At 40.1% G+C, this 21,234-nt stretch overlaps 2 protein-coding genes across 4 annotated transcripts in view; one reads left to right on the top strand and one right to left on the bottom strand.

Moving 5' to 3' along the window:
• Nucleotides 1-4,569: 4,569 nt before the first annotated feature.
• On the bottom strand, nucleotides 4,570-20,243 carry LOC149744820 (uncharacterized). The gene is made up of 3 exons (XM_089900146.1): nucleotides 20,147-20,243; nucleotides 17,738-19,944; nucleotides 4,570-17,693 (listed from the first exon to the last, which is right to left on the bottom strand). Exons 1-2 carry the CDS (start codon nucleotides 20,241-20,243, stop codon nucleotides 18,911-18,913), a joined length of 1,131 nt encoding a protein of 376 aa, XP_089756272.1. The 3' UTR covers nucleotides 4,570-17,693; nucleotides 17,738-18,910.
• Nucleotides 19,153-21,234, top strand: part of PAFAH1B1 (platelet activating factor acetylhydrolase 1b regulatory subunit 1) — a 74,208-nt gene continuing 72,126 nt past the window's right edge. Inside the window, exon 1 of one of the 3 annotated variants that reach the window (XM_089900626.1) lies at nucleotides 19,153-19,171. The gene's annotated coding sequence lies outside the window, so the exon portion shown is untranslated. Of the gene's footprint in view, nucleotides 19,172-19,381; nucleotides 19,477-19,922; nucleotides 20,306-21,234 lie in introns of those variants that run through there. The other 2 variants (XM_022596177.3, XM_022596178.3) reach the window with 2 other exon arrangements.

Here is a 21,234-nt window from a genome sequence, read left to right as displayed (position 1 = left end):
TATCTTATTAACTTAGCTTATTTTTAAATTATTTATTTATTTTGGAACTTTAATTTTTATTTATTTATTTTTTGGCTGCACTGCGTGGCATATGGGATCTTAGTTCCCCGACCAGGGATCGAACCCATGCCCCCTGCAGTGGAAATACAGAGTCTTAACCACTGGGCTGCCAGGGAAGTCCCTGCATTAGTTTAGAATTTTAAGAACAGTTGTAACTAAAGTAGTAACAAATGACATCCTTGTCTTGTTCCTGACTTTAATAGTAATTTCTTTAATATTTTTCAATTAATATTGCCTGTTGTTTTCTGACATTCTTATTCAATTGGATATTTTTATTGTGTTTGTTGAATTTTATTACAGGTACCCACTGGGATGATCATATAGTTTTTCATTTTAGTTCAATTAGTGTGATGAATTATATTAATACATTTTCAAATGTCAAAAAGTCTAACATCCCTAGAATAAATCATCCTTGGTCATAGTGTTACTATTTTAATGAGCTTTCTAGATTTGATATGCTAATGTTTTTATTGTGGTAAAAAACATATAACAAAATTTCCATGTTAACCATTTTTAAGTATATAGTTCAAAAGTGTTAAGTATATTTACATTGTTGTGAAACAGACCTTCGGAACTTTTTTATTCTGCAAAACTTAAACTCTATATACCCATTAAGGTACTATTCTCCTTTTCTCCTTCCCCCTAGACCCTGGTAAACACCATTCTACTTTCTGTTCTTATGAATTTGACTGTTTTAGGATGTTTGACAGTACTTGTGTTCTTGTGATTGGCTTACTTCACTTAGCACAATGTCCTCATGCTTCATCCATATTGTAGCATGTGACAGTATTTCCTTCCTTTATTACGCCTGAATAATACATCATTGTATGTATATATCACATATTCTTTATTCATTCATCCTGCCATGGACATCTTGGTTGCTTCCACCTCTTGGCTATTGTGAATAGTGCTGCTGTGAACATGGGTGTGCAAATATCTCTTCGAGACCCTGTTTTCAATTTTTTTGGATACCCAGAAGTGGGATTTCTGGATCATATGGAACTTCTATTTTTAATTTTTTGAGGAACCACTATACTGTTTTCTATAGTGGTTGCACCATACAATCCCACCAACAGTGCACAATTTCCAGGTTCCAATTTTCCACAGCCTTGACAACACTTATTATTTCCTATTTTTTTTTGTTTTTGATAGCAGCCATTCTAATAGATGTGAGATGATATCTCATTGTGGTTTTGATTTGCATTTCTCTGATGATTAATGATGTTGCCCATTTTTTCGTATGCTTCTTGGCCATTTGTATATCATCTTTGGAGAATGTCTATGCAAGTCCTTTGTCCATTTTTAAATCAAGTTATCTGATTTTGTATTGCTGAGTTGTAGGAGTTCTTTATATATTTTGGATGTCAAACCCTTATCAAATATATGATTTGTAGATATTTTCTCCCATTTCATAGGTTAACTTTTCACTGTATATTTACAATTTTTAACTATATGGTATTGGCCTGTTTTTTTTTAATGTTATTTTTGACAAGCTTATTTGCTACTGTGGTTATACAAATAGCACTGATATCTTTCCTTACTCCCACTTGCAGTTCTTTCAATTACAAGTCAAATTCAAACCAATTTAAGAAAAAATGGGGTGGGGAGGATTTAGTGGCTCACACTTCTAAATCTTAAAAAGGGAAGGGATGGAAGTGCCCTCAAGCATGACTGGACCCAGGGTGTAGAGCCCATCAGGTTCTTTCTTCTCTTTATTTCTTGGCTCTGCCATTTTTCCTGTGTGAGGCTCATTGTCTAATATTGGCATTTGTCATGGACTGGAGCCACAGGCAGCTTTGGCCCCAGTCAGCACAGAGAGCACAAGAATACATTCTCCTTGTAACAAAATTCAGATAACACAGAAACTCAAAAGTAACTATTGTAAATCTGCTTTCCACAGCAGCTGAATTGCACAAATCCAGGGGGTGCCATTTCATCATAGTTTATGTGAAAGGCTCTGCACTCCCCAGAGAAAAGTGTGTATTTGTATACCAAAGAGATCATCTCGTTTTTGCCTGTACAACTAGCCCTCGAATTTTACCATCCATATTAGATATAGTCTCTTGGGTTGTCAGCCAAAGGGTGGGCATGTGCATGACCCCAAGCTAGGCTGATCAAAACTCTCTTTCCCTGTAATTTGAATATTGGTTTGGAAAATGAAAACATTATATGAGTGTGTTCTTCTAAGAGTGGTAACATGAGGAGCCTACCACAGGTTTGCTTCTTGCCGGCTCTTTAGGGCTGTTTCTGTTTTTTCTGAGACCTGATTCTTCACATTTTCCTTAAGTCTCTGGGGGATCCCTAATTACTCAATAAACTCTTCCTATTGTTGTTTTCTTAAATTAGCCAATCAGTTTGTGTTGCTTGCCAGCAAAGAACCCTGACACACAAAACTGTATATTTATATACAGTATATGTTTTTGTTTTGCCGTAAATGGGATTATACTATATGTACTGTCCTGCAACTTGATTTTTTTTTCACTTAATTATATGCCTTGTAGATTTCTCCATGTCAATACTTCTATTTATCTACCTCAATCTTCTAGACCTCTTTCTTGGTGTGTGTGAGTATATGTTTAAAAACTGGGGTCACTCTACGCATATGGTTTGTTACCTTCTTTTTAAATTGGTAAGCTATCTTAATCATATTTCTATGCTCATATATGGACATAAGTTATGAGTTTTAATGGCCGACTACTATGCCATTGCCTGAGTATAAATTAATCTATTTACCACTTCCTTAATGGTGGCTATTTGGGTTGTTTATAATTTTTTTTGATAGTATTAAAAAAAAAAAGCAACAATGAACATCCTTGGATAGACACATGCTTGTGCATTTGTCCTGTTTTTCCTTAGGGTAAATGCCCAGAACTAGCCCTACTCATTTACAGTTGTATACATTAAAAATTTTTAAGTGATTAATTTTTAATAAATATATATGCACATGGTAAAAAGTTCAAAGAAAACAAAATATTTAGAGTATCAAGTGGAGTTCATACTAGGAATGCAACACTGGTTTAACATTTTAAAAAGTAATCAATGTAATTCACCTCATTAGCAAAATAAAGGAGAAAATATGATCATCTCAATAGATTAAAAAAAAGCATTGAGAAAATTTGAAACTATATATTTATAATTTTGAAAAACCTCAGCAAATCAGAAATGGAAGGGAACTCTTTCAATCTGCTACAAAGCATCTAAAGCAAGCCTCAGTTGGGACTTCCCTGGTGCCACAGTGGTTAAGAATCAGCCTGCCAATGCGGGGGACACGGGTTCAAGCCCTGGTCCGTGAAGATCCCACATGCCGCGAAGCAACTAAGCCCGTGCACCACAACTGCTGAGCCTGGGCTCTAGAGCCCGCGAGCCACAACTACTGAAGCCTGTGCACCTAGAAGCCTGTGCTCTACAATAAGAGAAGCCCATGCACCGCAACTAGAGAAAGCCCGTGTGCAGCAACGAAGACCCAACACAGCCAAAAATAAATAAATAAATAAATCTAAAGCAAACTTCAGCTGACATTGTACTTAATGGTGAACTATTTTCTCCTAATAGTGGAAACAAGGCATAATGATTAGACAGAAGAAGTAAAACTGTTATTATTTGCAGATGACATGATTGTGCATGTAGAAAACACTATGGGATCTACCCAAAAAAGCCCTATTAGAGCTAATACATAAATTAGCTAAATGAATGAACTAATAAATGAAGATCATAAAATACAAGGTCAATATACACAAATCAATTCTATTTCTCTATACTCACATTAAGCAATTGCAAAACAAAAACAGCCTTTATAACAGCATCAAAAACACCATATGGAGGAAGAAATCTAATGAAAGATATGTAATTTCTTCTGCATCAAAAACACCATATGGAGGAAGAAATCTAATGAAAGATATGTAATTTCTTCTAACTGAAAACTACTGAGAGAAGTTAAAGAAGATACAAATATATATAGAGATACGTACCATTTTTAATAGATTGGAAGGCTAAAATTAAGGTATCAATTCTTCCAAATTTTAGGTATACGTTTGATGAAATCCCAGTCAAAATCCCAGCTAAGATTTATTTTATTTTTTTAAAATTTATTTATTTTATTTATTTTATTTTTGGCTGCGTTGGGTTTTCGTTGCTGTGCGTGGGCTTTCTCTAGTTGCAGCGAGCGGGGGCCACCCTTCATTGCGGCGCGCCGGCTTCTCATTGCGGTGGCTTCTCTTGTTGCGGAGCATGGGCTCTAGGCACACGGACTTCAGTAGTTGCAGCACACGGGCTCGGTAGCTGTGACTCACAGGCTTTAGGGCACAGGCTTAGCAGCTGTGGCACACGGGCCCAGTTGTTCCACGGCATGTGGGATCCTTCTGGACCAGGGCTCGAACCCGTGTCCCCCGCATTGGCAGGCAGATTCCCAACCACTGTGCCACCAGGGAAGTCCCTAAGATTTATTTGAAATATGAGTCTACTCTATATAATTCTATGTCAAAATTTTGAAAACCTGATGGAGAGAGAAGTATTATTTACCAAAAGAAAAAAGGACTCTAGGAAAAGATGAAAACCTAAAATACTGGGAATTCCCTGATGGTCCAGTGGTCAGGACTCCATATTTTCATTGCCAAGGACACAGGTTCAATCCCTGGTCAGCGAACTAAGATCCCACAAGCCGTGCAGCACAACCAAAAAACAAAACAAAACAAAACAAAATCAAAAAAATCTAAAACACCAATGATCACAGGAGAAATTGAGGTCCTTGTCAAACAACTACTCAAAAAAGTGCTATGTACAGATAGCTTCATGAAAAAATTCTTTCTAACTTTCAAGGAATCAATCATTCCTGTGCTATGTTTAAATTTTTTCAAGTATAAAAATGTATGAGTGGGCTTCCCTGGTGGTGCAGTGGTTGAGAGTCCGCCTGCCAATGCAGGGGACGCGGGTTCGTGCCCCAGTCTGGGAGGATCCCACATGCTGCAGAGTGGCTAGGCCCGTGAGCCATGGCCGCTGAGCCTGCGCGCCCGGAGCCTGTGCTCCGCAACGGGAGAGGCCACAACAGTGAGAGGCCCGCGTACCACAAAAAAAAAAAAAAAAAAGTATGAGTTGGGTTGTCTCTTTATTGTTGGTTTGTAGAAGTTCTTAATATATTACTGGATATCCATGTATTAAAGTAGAATCATGGGCTTCCCTGGTGGTGCAGTGGTTAAGAATCTGCCTGCCAATTCAGGACACGGGTTCGAGCCCTGGTCCAGGAAGATCGCACATGCGGTGGAGCAACTAATCCCGTGTGCCACTACTGAGCCTGCACTCAAGAGCCCGCGAGCCACGGCTACTGAAGCCTGCAGGCCACAACTACTGAAGCCTGTGTGCCTAGAGTCCATGCTCCGCAACAAGAGAAGCCACTGCAATGAGAAGGCCACGCACCACAACGAAGAGTAGCCCCGGCTCGCCGCGACTAGAGAAAGCCTGTGTGTAGCAACAAAGACCCTACGCAGCCAAAAATAAAATAAATTAAATGAATTAAAAAAAAAAAAGTACAATCATGTAGTGGAACGTTTGCAATGGGTGTGAGCATAGGCACTATGGGTTGCCATTTCTCCAAATGTTTTGAAGAAGCCAATCTGAGAGAATGAATTGGACACACAGAAAGAGGCACTGACAAGAGGCTGAAGAGTGAATTCTGGAAAAACTCACATCTATCGTTCTAGTCCTTCATTCCTACCTTTTCTACGGTTGGTTACGCGAGCCAATACATCCCTCTTTTTGCTTCAGTTATTTCAATTTGTATTTGTCCCTTGCAACCAGAAGAGTACTAGTACAACTGTTATTTGAAATGGTGCTGTATGGCCCCAGCTGACATTTTGATTGCAGCCTTTTGAGAGACCCCAAGCCAGAACTGCCCGGTCAACCTGCTTTCAAATTCCTGATTCACAGGAACTATAAGATAGTAATGTTTGTTTTAAAAAGATAATGTTGGGAAAAAAAAAAAGAAAGAAAGAATGATAATGTTGGGAGTTTCCTGGTGGCCTAGTGGTTAGGATTCCAGGCTTTTACTGCCATGGCCCGGGTTCAATCCCTGGTCCTGGAACTGAGATCCCGCAAGCTATGCAGCACGGCCAAAAAATATATATATATATGTTGTAGAAATTTGTCTATTGACATAGAAAGATAGTTATGATATATTGCTGAATTGAAAAAGCAGGCTACAAAACAGCATATGTGATATGATTAAATTTTTAAAAATAAAATATATATGCAAATGTAACTATATAACTACAATGAAAAGCTCATGGGTGGTGCAGTGGTTAAGAATACGCCTGCCAATGCAGGGGTCACGGGTACGATCCCTGGTCCAGGAAGATGCCACATGCCGCAGAGCAACTAAGCCCGTGCGCCACAACTACCGAGCCCACGTGCTGCGGCTCCTGATGCCTGCATGCCTAGAGCCTGTGCTCTGCAACAAGAGAAGCCACTGCAATAAGAAGCCCACGCACCACAACGAAGAGTAGCCCCCACTCGCCGCAACTAGAGAAAGCCCGTGCGCAGCAACGAAGACCCAACGCAGCCAAAAACAAAAACAAACAAACAAGAAAGTTTATGGAAAGATAGATACCAAGACAGAAAAAGGGGTTGTCCCTGTGTGAGAGGATTTATTTTCATGTTGCTTGTCTTTTTATTTGTTTACGTGTTTGTTTCCTGATTATTCTGTAATGAATGAAAGAGAATCTTTTTTTCAGAAAATAATTTATAATGCTCAGTGTTTTAAGGGGGAGTGAAGCCACTGGCACTGCCTTTCTAAAAAGTAACTTTACATGTGCATTAAGAGTCTTAAAAAAAAGTATGCACTTTTTGGCCTAGTAATCCTAATCTTTGGATTAGAATAAGATATTTCCTGTCATAAGGAAATAACTAGTGCAATGCAGCAAAGATTTATGTTCAAGAATTTTCATCATATTCTATGTTTTAATGAAATATTAGAAATAACCTTGATGCACAATGAAAGAATAATTGTAATTCCAATCAGAGCGTCTTGGGCTACAATGACTGAGGAGTACTGAGCGTTAATGCCCAGAGACCAGGGACATAACACATCCTTCATAAAAAAGGATTGTCCCAACTTTCATTTCTGGAAAAATGGAGTAGGCATACTTTTCCCTGTTGTTCTTTCTAAGTACAACTGGAAACCCTGAACACTGTGAACAAACATAAGAAACACTTCCAAACTCATTGTATGTAGTCAACATTATTCTGATAACAAAACCAAAGACATTACAATAGATATAAAACTGCTAATATCCCTTATGAATATTGATGTAAAAATCCTCGATAAGATACTAGCAAATAAAATTCAGCAGCATATTTAAAAGATTATACACCATAACCAACTGAGATTTATTCCTGGAAGGCAAGGATGGTTCAACATATAAAAATCAGTTAATGTAATACACCATTTTTTTTAAATGAAGGGAAAAAAAAAACCTACCTGATCATCTCAATTGTTGCAGAAAAGAGCACTTGACAAAATTCAATATCCTTTCATGAGAAAACACTCAACAAATTATGAATGAAAAGAAACTTCCTCAACATGGTAATGACCATAAATGTAAAACCCAAGCTGACATCATATTCAGTGGTGAAAGACTAAAAGCTTTTCCCTTAAGATAAGGAAAAAGACAAGGATGCCTGCTTTCACTACTTCTATTTCAAGTTAGGACCCGAAGTCTTAGCCAGAACAATTAGATAAGAAAAAGAAATAGAAAGCGTTGAAATTGGACAGGAAAAAGTAAAAATATCTCTATTTGCAGATGATATAGTCTTAAATGTAGAAAACTCTAAAGATTATACATGCACGCATGCGCACGCACACACACATACACACACATGCAAACCTGTTAGAGTTAATAAGCTCAGCAAAGTTGCAGAAGAAAAAATCAGTGCATTAAAATCAGTTGCATTCTATACACTAAAAGTTAACAATCAGAAAAGGAAATTAAGAAAACAATTCCAGGGCTTCCCTGGTGGTGCAGTGTTTAAGAATCTGCCTGCCAATGCAGGGGACACGGGTTCGAGCCCTGGTCCGTGAAGATCCCACATGCCTCGGAGCAACTAAGCCCATGCACCACAACTACTGAGCCTGTGCTCTAGAGCCTGTGAGCCACAACTACTGAGCCCATGAGCCGCAACTACTGAAGCCCGCGTGCCTAGAGCAGGTGCTCTGCAACAAGAGAAGCCACCGCAATGAGGAGCCCGTGCACCTCAACGAAGAATAGCCCCCGCTTGCCTCAATTAGAGAAAGCCCGCACACAGCAACGAAGACACAACGCAGCCAAAAATAAATTAATTAAATAAATTTAAAAAAGAAAACAATTCCATTTACAATAACATCAAAAAGAATAAAATACTTAGGAATAAATTTAACCAAGGTGATGAAAGATTATAAGGAAAATTACAAAACATGGCTGAAAGAAATTAAACAAGACCTAAGTAAATGGAGAGACATCCCATATTCATGGATTGGAAGATTTAACATTGTTAAGATGACAATATTACCCAAAGTAATCTATAGATTCAATACAATCCTTATCAAAATTTCAATGGCATTTTCTGCAGATATAGAAAAACCTACCCTAAAATTCACGTGGAATCTTAAAGAAACCCAAGTAGCCAAAAAAGAACAAAGTTGGAGGACTTGCTCTTCCTAATTTCAACACTTAGTACAAAGCCACTGTAATCAAAACTCTGTGGCACTAGTATAAGGACAGACATATAGACCAGTGGAATAGAAGAAAGAGTCCAGAAATAAACCCTTGCATACATGGTTAACTGATTTTCATTGTGGGTGCCAAGATCATTCAATGGGGAAAGGACAGTCTTCAAGAAATGGTGCTGGGAAAAACGGATATCCACCTGCAGAAGAATTAAGTTGGACCCTTACTTTACACCATATACAAAAATCAACTCAAGGGCTTCCCTGGTGGCGCAGCGGTTGGGAGTCCACCTGCTGATGCAGGGGACACGGGTTCATGCCCCGGTCCGGGAGGATCCCACGTGCCGCGGAGTGGCTGGGCCCGTGAGCCATGGCCGCTGAGCCTGCGCGTCTGGAGCCTGCGCTCCGCAACGGGAGAGGCCACAACGGTGAGAGGCCCGCGTACCGCAAGAAAAAACAAACAACTCAAAATAGATCAAAGACCGTTTTGGATTGGGTGTTTTAAAATTTGAACTCAATATCCTTAATAGTTATAGGGCTATTAGAATTATTTCATATTGGGTGAACTGGAGTAGTTTGTGGTTTTTGAGGAACGGGTTCATTTCATCTATAAACTGTCGAATTTATGTGCATAGTATATTTCATAATGCTCCTTTATTATCTTTTTTATGTCTGCATGGTCTGTAGTTATATCGCCTTTTTCATTCCTAATATTGGTAAACTGTGTCTTCTCTCTTTTTTATAATTTAAAAACTTCCAAAAAAATATTTCCAGGCCCAGATGGAAATCAAACATTTAAAGAAAAATTAACACCAATTCTAGATAATCTCTTCCAGCAAATACAAGAGGAGAAAACACTTCCCAATTAGTTTTATGAAGCTAGTATTACCCTATACCAAAACCAGAAAAGACAGTATAAAAAAGAAAACTATAGACCAATATCCCTCATGAATACATACACAAAAGTCCTTAACAAAATATTAGCAAATAGAATTCAGCAATATATAAAAATAATTATACATCATGACCCAGTGGAATTTATTCCAGGCATGCAAGGCTGATTCAATATGTGAAAATCAATCAATGTAATCTACCATATTAACAGGTTAAAGAAGAAAAATCACATGATCATAACAATTGCTACAGAAAATCAATGAAGAAATACTATACTCTGTCATGATAAAAACTCACAAAAATAGGAATAGAGGAGAACTTCTTCAACCTGAAAAAGTATCTGCGAAAACTCTACAGCTAACATTGAAAGTCTAAATGGGGAATTGCCTGGCTGTCCAGTGGTTAGGACATAGTGCTTTCACTGCCAGGTCCCAGGTTCAATCTCTGGTCAGGGAACTAAGATCCTGCAAGCCACATGGTGCAGCCAAGACAGACAGAAAGCAAGCAAGCAAGCAAGTCTGAATGTTTTCCTCCAAATACTGGGAACAAATTAAGAATGTCTGCTCTTATCACTCTTATTCAACATAGGGTTGGAAGGGCAACAGGCAAGAAAAAGAAATAAAAGGCACATAGATTGTAAAAGAAGAAATAAAAATGTCCTGATTTCAGATGACATGATTGTCTGCACAGAAAATACCAAAGATTCTCCAAAGAAAACCTCCTGGAACTGATCAGTGACTTTAGCAAAATTTCAGGATAAACGATAAACGTACAAAAATCAGTTGTATTTCCATATACTAACAATGAACATGTGGTAACCAAAATAAAAAGTACAGTGCATGTATAATCACTCAAAAAACATGAAATACTTAGATGTAAATCTAACAAAACATGTACAGAACTTATGTACTGAAAACTACAAACTGTTGATAGAAGGAAGACCTAAAGGGGAGAGGCATATGGTATTCATTAATTGGAAGATTCAATGTAGTAAAGGTGTCTATTCCCTTCAACTGATATACAGGCTTGATGCAACTATTGATACTATTAAATTCCAACAAGTTTTTGTGTAGTTATACACAAGATTTTTCTACAAGTTATATGGAAAGGCAGAGGAACAAGAAGAGCTAACACAATCTTGAAAAAGTAGAATCAAGTAGGAGGAATCACTCTTCTCAATGCTGTGTTTTATCATATAACTGCAGTAATCAAGACTGTATACTGTTGATGGATTGGTGAAGAGATAGACACATAGATCAATGGGATAGAATAAAGAACCCAGAAATAGACTCACACAAATATGCCCAACTGATTACTGACAAAGGTGTAAAAAACAATTCAGTGGAGGAAAAATAAACTTTTCAATAAATGGTACTGGAGAAATTGGACATCCATAGTCAAAAAAAAAAAAAAGATTCTCAACCTAAGTCTCACACAAAAATTAACTTGAAATGGATCGCAGATTTAAATGTAAAACTTCAGAAAAGAAAAATGTAAAAATGTAAAATGTAAAAAGAAAAATTTCAGAAAAGAAAAAACCAGGGGAAAATCTTTGAGATCTAGGGGTAAGCAGAGGTCTTGGATTTGACACCAAATGCTCAGTTTATAAAAGGGAACATTGATAAATTGAACTTCATCAGAATTGAAAACTTTTTTTTCTGTGAAAGATCCTGTTAAGAGCATGAAAATATAAGCTATGGACTGTGAGAAAATATTTGCAAACCACATGTCCAACAAAGGACTAGTATCTAGAATACAGGAAGGAATCTTAACACTCAACAATAAAAAACAAACCAATTAGAAAGTAGGCAAAAGACACAAGGAACCATTTTACTAAAAAGGATATACAGATGGCAAATAAGCACATGAAAAGATGTTCAACATCATTAGCCATTAGGTAATTGCAAATTATAACCACAATGAGATATCACAAAAACTTATAAAAATGGGCTTCCCTGGTGGCGCAGTGGTTGAGAGTCCGCCTGCCGATGCAGGGGACACGGGTTCGAGCCCTGGTCTGGGAAGATCCCACATGCCGCGGAGCGGCTGGGCCCGTGAGCCATGGCCGCTGAGCCTGCGCGTCCGGAGCCTGTGCTCCACAACGGGAGAGGCCACAGCAGTGAGAGGCCCGCGCACCGCGATGAAGAGTGGCCCCTGCTCGCCGCAACTAGAGAAAGCCCTCGCACACAAATGAAGACCCAACACAGCCAAAAATAAATTAATTAATTAAAGAAAAAAACTTATAAAAATGGCTAAAATAAAAACTAGCGACAACACCAAATGCTGGCAAGGATTTGGAAAAATGAATTGCTCATACATTGCTAGTAGGAATATAAAATAGTAGAGCCACTCTGGAAAACAGTCTGGCAGTTTTTTTGGAAACTAAACATGCAACTACCATGTGATACAGCAATTGCACTCCTGGGCAGTTATCCTAGCGAAATGAAAACAATGAAAATTAAGAGAAATGAAAACATGTTCACAGGAATACATAGACACAAATGTTCATAGCAGCTTAATTAGTAATCACACCAAACTGGAAACAACCAGATGCCCTTTGACAGGTGAATAGTTCAACTATGTTACCTCCATACCATGGAGTAGTACTCAGAAATAAAAAGGAATGAATTATTGAATACATACAACAATTTAGATCAATCTCCAGAGAATTATTCTGAGTTAGAAAAAACCCCAATCTCAAAAGGACTGGATTATATACTACTTGATTCCATTTTATATAACATTCTTAAATTGACAGTTAAGGGAAGTAGCTGTGGGTAAAAGAGAGCAACGTGGAGGATCCTCCCATTGATGGAAATATATCAATGTCAATAGCCTAGTTGTGATATTGTACTATAGTTTTGCAAGATGTTGCCATTGGGGTAGGGGGTAATGGTGTAAGGGATCTCTCTATTATTTCTTACAACTATATGTCAATCTACAGTTATCTCAAGATAAAAAATATAATAAAACTTAAAAAAAAACGTATTGTTCCAACCAAAATGCGGAGCATGGCCTTGGGAGAAACACTAAAACAATAGGCTATTTAGCAAACATTAAAAATTGTGTTTCTGAAGACTACTTAATGACATGGGAAATTGTTGATTTTTAACCTTCAACTAAAAACTATTAAGATTCAAAACTTCATTTAAACTAAGATCTTGATTTTGTGAAAAATATTGACAATATCTGTAAAAAAAAAGAAAGGTACATGTGATGTTTTTCACTGTGGTTATATCTGAATTATGGGATTACTTGAGACTTTTCATTTTCTTTTCATGGTTTCTGAATTTTCCAAAATTTTTGCTATAGCATGAGTCATAAATAAATGAAATAAGGAAACAAACATATATCTAGTGAGACGGAAAAGGCATTCTCTAAAATAAGCAGGTGGTAATTTGTGGGCCAAACGGGCCTTCTGTCCTATATTAATTTCCTATCTCACCTGTCAGAGTGCTCCCACTAAAATGTTTGCAGTCCTAGAAGATGCATAGGTGTTTAAAACGAACCCCGATTTTATAAGGAAGAAGTTTGGAACAAAATTTTACATACTTTTATATATACATGTATCAAAAGTGATTGTAGAGAAAAGAATATTATTTTATTTATCTAAGTACTGTGCACTGTAGTCCAGGAAGAAATAGAAAATTTTAGATATGCAGCCATAATCTATTCACCTTTAAAGAAAGAAAGAGTTAGTGTACTAAATTTTTTTAAAATGAAGAAATGAATCTGTTGTGAGTTCTGAATGCTGTCAAAGATGCACAGTGAGATGCTGGGATAGTATGGCAGAGGGGGTGTCAGTCTGTGCCCCAAACTCTGTTTCAAACAGGGAAGTTCTGTGTTTGTTTATATGCACATGGGCATTCTGTACAGTATATTGTCTGGAAAAAAAAGGCTTTGGAAAAAAAGAAAGTAAAAAAGCCATGATTTAGGCTATGTCTTGATGTAACCTAGCATTAGTGGTTTTTCCTGGACCATCATTTGGAGACCTGGAATTCAGTCCTTCCTTTCTCTGAACAGTCAATAGGGGAAGAAGGGACAGTAGAAACAGCAACTGGGAGGGGGAAAGAGGACACTACTGAAGAGAGTCAGAAAAGTTCTCTTTGGAAGATGGCTTATGGTCTTGCACAAAGACAAATATAAGCAGCCCTTTAGCAAACAGGACAGACTAGTGATTGAGATACTCAAAACCTTCCAGTCCAGATTATCTTTCCAGTCTTAGAGCCCGTACATTTCTCCCTTCTTCCCTCTCCAACCCTTCACTCTCCCCACATCCCTCTCTCACATACATTTACACTCCTTTTCATCTACCCTGGAATCACTTCTTGTTTCCAGAACTTGCCTTCCACACTTACAATGTTACGGCTTTGCTTAAACCACTCTTTCCACTTGGATCACCTTTCTTCTAGACCTGTACTGTCCAGTAGGATAGCCACTAGCCACATGGGCTACTAGAAATAGGGTTAGTGTGGATTGAGATACGCTGTAAATGTAAAATACACACTGGATTTCAAAGAGTACAAAGAAAAGATAGAAATTAATTTCATCTCTTTTAACTTTTTAAAATGTGGTCACCACAAAATTTTAAAAATATATATATTGATATATGTAAATGTATAAGGACATGTTACCTCAGCATTTGTGAATCCTAGTGTTGTAAACATAATTATACCAACTTCAGTGAATTTTTAAGGCAAATGTGTTTATTAGAACAGACTCTAGTCAAATCAATTATTTGATCAATTCTCTATTTTGCAGAGTAAAACCATTTCCAATGTTTCTATTTTCATTTTTATTTTAATGAAATTATTTTCACTGGGGAAACGTTCTTTCCTCTAATACTTTTACAAAGGAAGTTTGATTTACTTATCAGGGTTTTTCTTTCAGTCTCTCTTTTATTTTTTCTATTGCTGTGAGAACCCTTTCATGGCCATGATTTTCACCACATGCAATTTTCCTCGGTCAAATTTCACCGTGTGCAGTTTTAGCCATTTCTGCTTATATGCTATGCAAATCATTTCTACCAGTAATGTTCATTTTAATTGGATAAAAAACCAATTGTTTATATTAAGTTTTAGACTTATTCATGAGAAAATAGTGGGGAGATCTCAAATAACCCAGGATAGTTCTGTTGTCCAAGCTTGCTTAACTGCATTGCTTATCCAATTTCTCCAGAACTTCTGATCACTCCATGTCTTTGGTGAGGCAAAAATCAAAGGGCAGGGTCAAAATATCCTAAGGAATTATTGTTATTCTTTTAGGTGTAGTAATGGTATTGTGATTATGTTTTTTAGAAAAGGCTTTTTTTTTCTTTTAGAGATACTAAACTGTTAATGAATGAAATAGTGTGATATTTAGAAGTGCTTCAAAATAAGAAGGGGGAAATGAGTGAGAATATAAACGAAACAAGATTAGCCATAAATTTATAATTGTCAAACCTGGTGATGGGTATATAAGTGTTCATTATATCACTCTGTCTTTCATATATTTGAAATTTTACACATTAAAAAGGTAAGATAATAGCATAATTATCTGTTTAAAGTCCTTAGGATCAAAAGACATAGTCAAAATGTGCTCTTTTTTTGGTCCTTACCTTTATCCACAGCTACTAAAATGAAATCCAAACTCCCTACTATGGTCTCAAGGTCCTGTACTATCTGATTCCAAACTGTCTCTCTGATCTTCTCTTCTTCTTTCTTCTCTGAGCTATTCAGGGAATAAAATGTGAAGGGTGTCCCCTGGACCAGTGCAGTCAAGAGGCCTCCTTTCTCACCATCATTTCATTACACCTGCCTGGACTTTCTTTAATTTCCTGGGACACAGCAATCATTTTCCTGCCTCAGGGTCTTTGCACTTGTTCCTCAATCTAGAATCTCTTGGCTACTCAAGTCTCAGCTTAAATGTCACTCATTCCTCAGAAATGTCTTCTTCTACCACACTCACTCATGTGGGCCTTCCTATTTTTCTCCATCAAAACTGTTTATTGCCTTCATAGCTTTGTCACCTTTTTTCTGTCTTTCACCAGAATATAAACTCTATGAGCTCAGGGATTCTGTTTGTTTTATTCATTGTGTATACTGAGCACTCAGCACAGGGTCTGGTACATAGAAGATACTCAATTAAATATTTGTTGAATGAATGAATGAAAACTCTAGCCGTTTTTTTTTTTTTTTTTTTTTCCCGGTACGCGGGCCTCTCACTGTTGTGGCCTTTCCCGTTGTGGAGCGCAGGCTCCGGACGCGCAGGCTCAGCAGCTATGGCTCACGGGCATAGCCGCTCCGCGGCACGTGGGATCTTCGCGGACTGGGGCACGAACCTGTGTCCCCTGCATTGGCAAGCAGACTCTCAACCACTGCACCACCAGGGAAGCCCTCTAGTCGTTTTTAAAAAGTCTGCTTTAAATCACCTCCTTCATAAAGCTTTGAGTCCTCTAGGTGAGAATTAATCTTTTACTTTACTGGGCGTACAAACAGGCATAAAGGGGAAGAAAGCTTGTTTTACCCTTTGCCTGGTCTACTGAGGTGACATCTAGAATGAATCTGATACATCCTTTTGTATTGTTTCTTTATGTTAGCACTTTAAAAAATTATTTTCTATGTGTGTGTGTATATATATATATATATATGTATTTTTTTTTAAGGTTTCAGATTACCAGGTGCTGCTTCTAAATATTTCTTCTATGTCCAGGCTGTGAGTTTCACCTCCTTTAATAGTCTGTCATTTATTTCTATGGCCTCCCGATGTTCATGACACGTGAGGGTATCATGATGCTGAGATGAAGAATGACTGGTTTAGTTGGACTTGCCCTCACTGACATGTCCATGCTTTGGGGAAATGCAGGTACACAAATTATTTAGCCAAAATCTCCTAGAGTGAGTCTTGCCAGTTGGTTCATGGTTTTCTTTCAAATGGGACATTGATACACATAACTTGTATGCCTGAAAGCTACCTTCTCACCATTTGCTAATTGCTTTCTATCAGGTACACACATACAGTGATGTATGTTTGCCTATAAACAGAGGACAGTTTCATTCTCAAAATAATGTGTTAACATTTGTGCTCATTGTTAACAGATTTTTGCTTTGGAGCTACTTTTAGAAGATATTTTGTCCACTCCCCAATAGCAATATTTTTAGAGTGCTTCTTCCAGTCAGCTTATTTGCAGAATTGTTTAAACTAACACTAATTTTACTGCAGCAACTGAAACAAATGTTTCCATTTTGAAAATGTCTGCTGGAAAAATAAAGATTTGCAATTCAAATGAATGGGGAGATTGTAAGATTGTGTTAAGTAAAATCGATGTTTATACTTACTTTTTTTCAAGAAACATCACCCAGAATATTCATTATTAAATGTTTCCTGGATGGATGTAGTAGGTTCTGTGTAAGTCCTTATGAATTATGATTAATAGCATAGATGTCCTAATTCCCCATTCTGAATAGACAAGTGTTAATTAAGATGCATCTATCATTTTAGCAATTGAAAAGAAAGTGCACAGAACCAGAACACATCGCTCCGTATCAAGTTAAGCACATAACACAGTTTTCTTTCTTTTCAGAAAAATTATAATCCAGGGAGAAAGCTTTTATGCATTCCTCCCAAGGGAGTCTGTTATTTTTTGAAGGATTGCTATAGAAATAAAACCTGATCTCAGTTTAATTCATAATTACCTAATACACATTTTAAAGTATTCTGAATACCTGAGTCTATGAGCTCAAGGTTTAGGGGGGTTAGTGCTGTTTGTATTAAATCAGTGTTTATCAATGTGATTCTGATTTCTGGGCAATTTTGTTGGCTTTTAGAACATTGATTTAAGAAATAAGAACTGATATACTCAGCTGATTAAATCTTAATAGTGTGATGTCAGGCAATAATATTTTAAAAGGTAAAAATGAACCAACTCTTAGAACAGGGGATGTTAATTTATTCCATGTTTATTGACTGTTATGGACGTGGCACAGACCAAACTTCTGTTCCTCTCTTGCTGTCCTTACCCAGCTAGAGAATCCCAGAACTGTAAACCTGGAAGAAACATTCCAGAGACCTTCTGATTTCCTTCCCTGCCTTCATAAAGGAGAGAACCCAAACCCTCCAGGCAATTCACTCATATTCTTCTTGAACACCTGCAGGGTTAGAGATACAATCTTTCTTGATAAAAGGAAACTTCTTTTGGTATTAAGTAACAGTAATTGCTACATGAGTTACCTGTGAGTTACCAGTATATGGTAACCATGAATTACCATATACTGCACACATGCAGCATCTCCTAATTCTCACAAAAGCCTTACAAGTTACTTATTAGGTCTATTTTATAGAGAAACTGGGGCCAGAGAAAGTAATTTACCCAAGGTCACAGTTACACATACCCAAGTTCTCTCTCTCATTAACCCAGCTGCTTCTCAAAAGCAGTGTTATGTATTTACCTAAATAAAGGAAAGCAATAAAATCAATAAACACAAGCCTAAACCTATGTTTTAGGAAAAGAGTTTCCTTGGACAATACAAATTAGTGATGAGATAATCACACTAAACAACTCTTACTAAAAGGATATTCCACATTGGATAATTCAGAACCTCAAACCTGGCCGCTTTTAAATCAAATGTCTGTGTGCAAAACACTGACTACAAATCCCCAAGACCTGTCCTCAGTATTTCAACCCATAAATTAGCAAACACACACACGCGCGCGCGCTCAAGCCTTGTAGGGATAAAGTTCCAGGTCTTTCTTTGGGCATCAGTTTCGAGACTTCCAGAGTCGCAGATGTGTGTGTGCGTGCGTGTGTGTGACTAAGGAAAAGAATAGCTGAATCACATCTAAAAGCGAATCCTCCCAATTAGAAATCTATAACAAAAATAAAGATAATTAGGCATTCCACCAGCCTTTCAACCTCAACAGCTCTTCTCCCCAAGCCAAGCCAACCTTCTCCCCTCTCCTCCCCCCTGCCCCCGGCCCCTGGGAAATAAAACCCAAAGGCCGGAGGTAGAAGGGGCGACATCCTGGTCCGGGCTCCGCTTTCTGAAGCCTATTGGGGCCCGGAATCCACCGGGGCCAGCTGGTCTCTTCTGTTGGCCGGGGGGAAGAGGGGAGGGCGCCGTTCGTGGCCAAGACCAGGGCGGGGACGTGAAGAGAGCCGGAGTTCGTGAGGGGCCGCAGCAGTCAGACGAGGGTCTAGGAAAAGGGAGCCGAGAGCCTTTTTCCAGGTTACAGAGCCGTGCTGAGGGCGAGAAGAAGCGCCTCGCGCGCAAACTCGTCCGTCTACCCCTAGGTACCGCCAAGCCGCACCGGCAACCCGCCGACTAAGCGGAAGGCAGCGCGGCTCAGGGTCCGGCCCAGGCCGGCGCATGCGCCGCAGCCCCTCCTCCGCTCCGGGACCCCTCCCTTCCCCTCCCCTCCCTCTTCCCCGCGGGTCTGGGGCGGCGGCGGCGGCGGCGGCGCGGTGACGTCAGGGCGTTGGGGCAGCTCCTGTGACAGACGGAGCTGGAGCGGCGGGGCGGCGGCGGAGTCCGGCGGCCGAGATAGCGAGTGAGCGAGCGAACGAGCAGCGACGCCGGGGTCCAGGGAGCGAGAAGGAGAAGGAGGGGAGCGCTCGGGTGCGAGCGGGAGAAACCGCGAGCGCCAGGCTTGGGCTCGAGCCCCGGAACGGCTGAGGAGCCCGCCCGCTCCCCTCCCCTCCCCCTCCCCGGGACAGGGCCCAGCGCGCCATCCTCCCCCTCCCTCCTTCCCTCCCTCCCTCCTTCCTCCCTTCCCTCTCCCTCTCCCCCTCCCCCGCCGGTGGATGGGAGTGAAGGACGGAAGAGGCCCTGCGGAGGCGGCGGTGCAGCGCTCCGGTAAGGCGGCAAGGGTCTGCGCCCTCCCCTCTGTCTTCTCCACCGCGCTCCGGCGGCTGCGGGCCGGGCCCGGCGGCCTGACGATGTGGCTGCGCCGGTCCCCTCCCTCCCATACTCCCCTCCCCCTGCCGCCGCCTCCTCCTTCTTCTTCTCTTCTCGCTCTCAAAATGGCGGCCGCGACGGCCGTTGAGTGAGAGACACGGGAGGAGGGGGGACAGGCCGGGGAGGGCGCTGCCCTCGCTCCCCTCCTCCCTGGCTCGGGTTCGGGGGCTGCTAGGGCCGCCGCGGCTCCACCCGCGGCCCTCCCTGGGAAGGGATCGCCCTCCTCCCTTGGTGACTTAGCAAGAAAAGTATTCTTGGGTAGGAAGGGCGTGGAGAGCAGGTCTCTCTCTGATCTTGGGGAAAGGGTTCGGCCCTCCTCTCCCCCGCCGCGGAAGGCGAGCTCCGCAGTCCCCACCCCACCCGCGGCTGGCGCTCAGGGACCGGGCTCAGCCCCAAGCCGCCTCGGCACCCACAGGCCTTCAGGCGTTCTGTCCCCCACCTGTCCTTAGGATGGGGTTGACCTGAGAATGATGGTCCAGCCCTTCCCTGGTCCCCCTGTGCAGTGGTCCAGCCTCTGCACCCACTGAGGAGGAGCGGCCCGACCCACCGAACCATCCGCAGCACCCACCCACCAAATCAGGCAGGATTTTCTTTTCTGCCGCCGGCTCCTTCAACGGGAGTTGCCTTTTGACGTTATAGCACTGAGCTTCGAGGCCCTCAGCCATTCTCCTTCTAATCTAATCTCCCCACTCATTTAGGAAACGCAGTGCCTTCCGTAGCCTCCCAGGTGAGAAAATGCCTTTGAGGTGGTGGGCAAATTTTCACTCTCTCTCTCTAGACAGAAGAGTGGAGAGGAGGAGGAGGTTTTCAATATCGTGAGACAAGACAGAAAGGTGCCTTGGCTTTATTTGTGATTCTGCCTTTCTTCGGTGACTTAGCAAGAAACTCCTTGGGAGCAGGGCAGGAGATTTTCTTTTGGGGTTGGGGTTTGGGTCTAATTTATATCAATCCTTTGGTTAAGAAATTGTGCTTTGGAAGCGAAGAACCAGATTTGTGGTTTCGTTCTCAATGGGCGATGTCATGCCAAGGTCCCCCCCTCCCCCTTTCCTTAAGAGGCAGTCGGGAGAGAATAAAGGTATTACCGATGTTCCGACCTTTACTTTAACACACAGTCCTTGAGATTTATAACGTTTTAAAGGCTAAACAAAAAATTTGTGCCATTTTTGGTAATTCTATTTTTGTTGGGAGGTGGGATCGTTTTGTGTGAATTTCATTTTGAGGCTAGGGCGGAGGAGACAGTGCTTGGGCCTTTCATACCAGTAATGTCATCCCTCCCCTTTTGCCACAGTAGTATTTGCTTGAATTTTTTTTTTTTTCTTTTTTTCTGCAGCAAGCTTGATTGCTGCAGGGTCCAGTCTTTTAATCGGGAAAATTTCCTGGTTGGATATGTCGGTAGTGATACAATGTTGAATATATTAAAAGCTGTTACTTAAAAAATTCTGATTTGGGTCTAAGGCATTAGCTAGCTTTTAATCTCTCATGGGTATCTTTCAGGACACAGTTTTGCAAAATAATTGGCAGTTGCAAATTGCAGTTTTTATTAAAGCAGAAGAGTAATCTGTGTTTAGGGTGATTTATTCTTTCATGTTCTATTATAAATGATCATTGTTTGGATTGTTCACAAGGGGAGGATCTCCTAAATGAAACAAAGCTGTT

This window comes from Delphinapterus leucas, chromosome 19, assembly GCF_059928025.1.
Source record: "Delphinapterus leucas isolate spDelLeu-1000000601 "Yukka" chromosome 19, BTC_Dleu_Yukka2, whole genome shotgun sequence".
Taxonomy (NCBI): Eukaryota; Metazoa; Chordata; class Mammalia; order Artiodactyla; family Monodontidae; genus Delphinapterus; species Delphinapterus leucas.
This window is presented reverse-complemented; position numbering and strand designations above follow the sequence as displayed.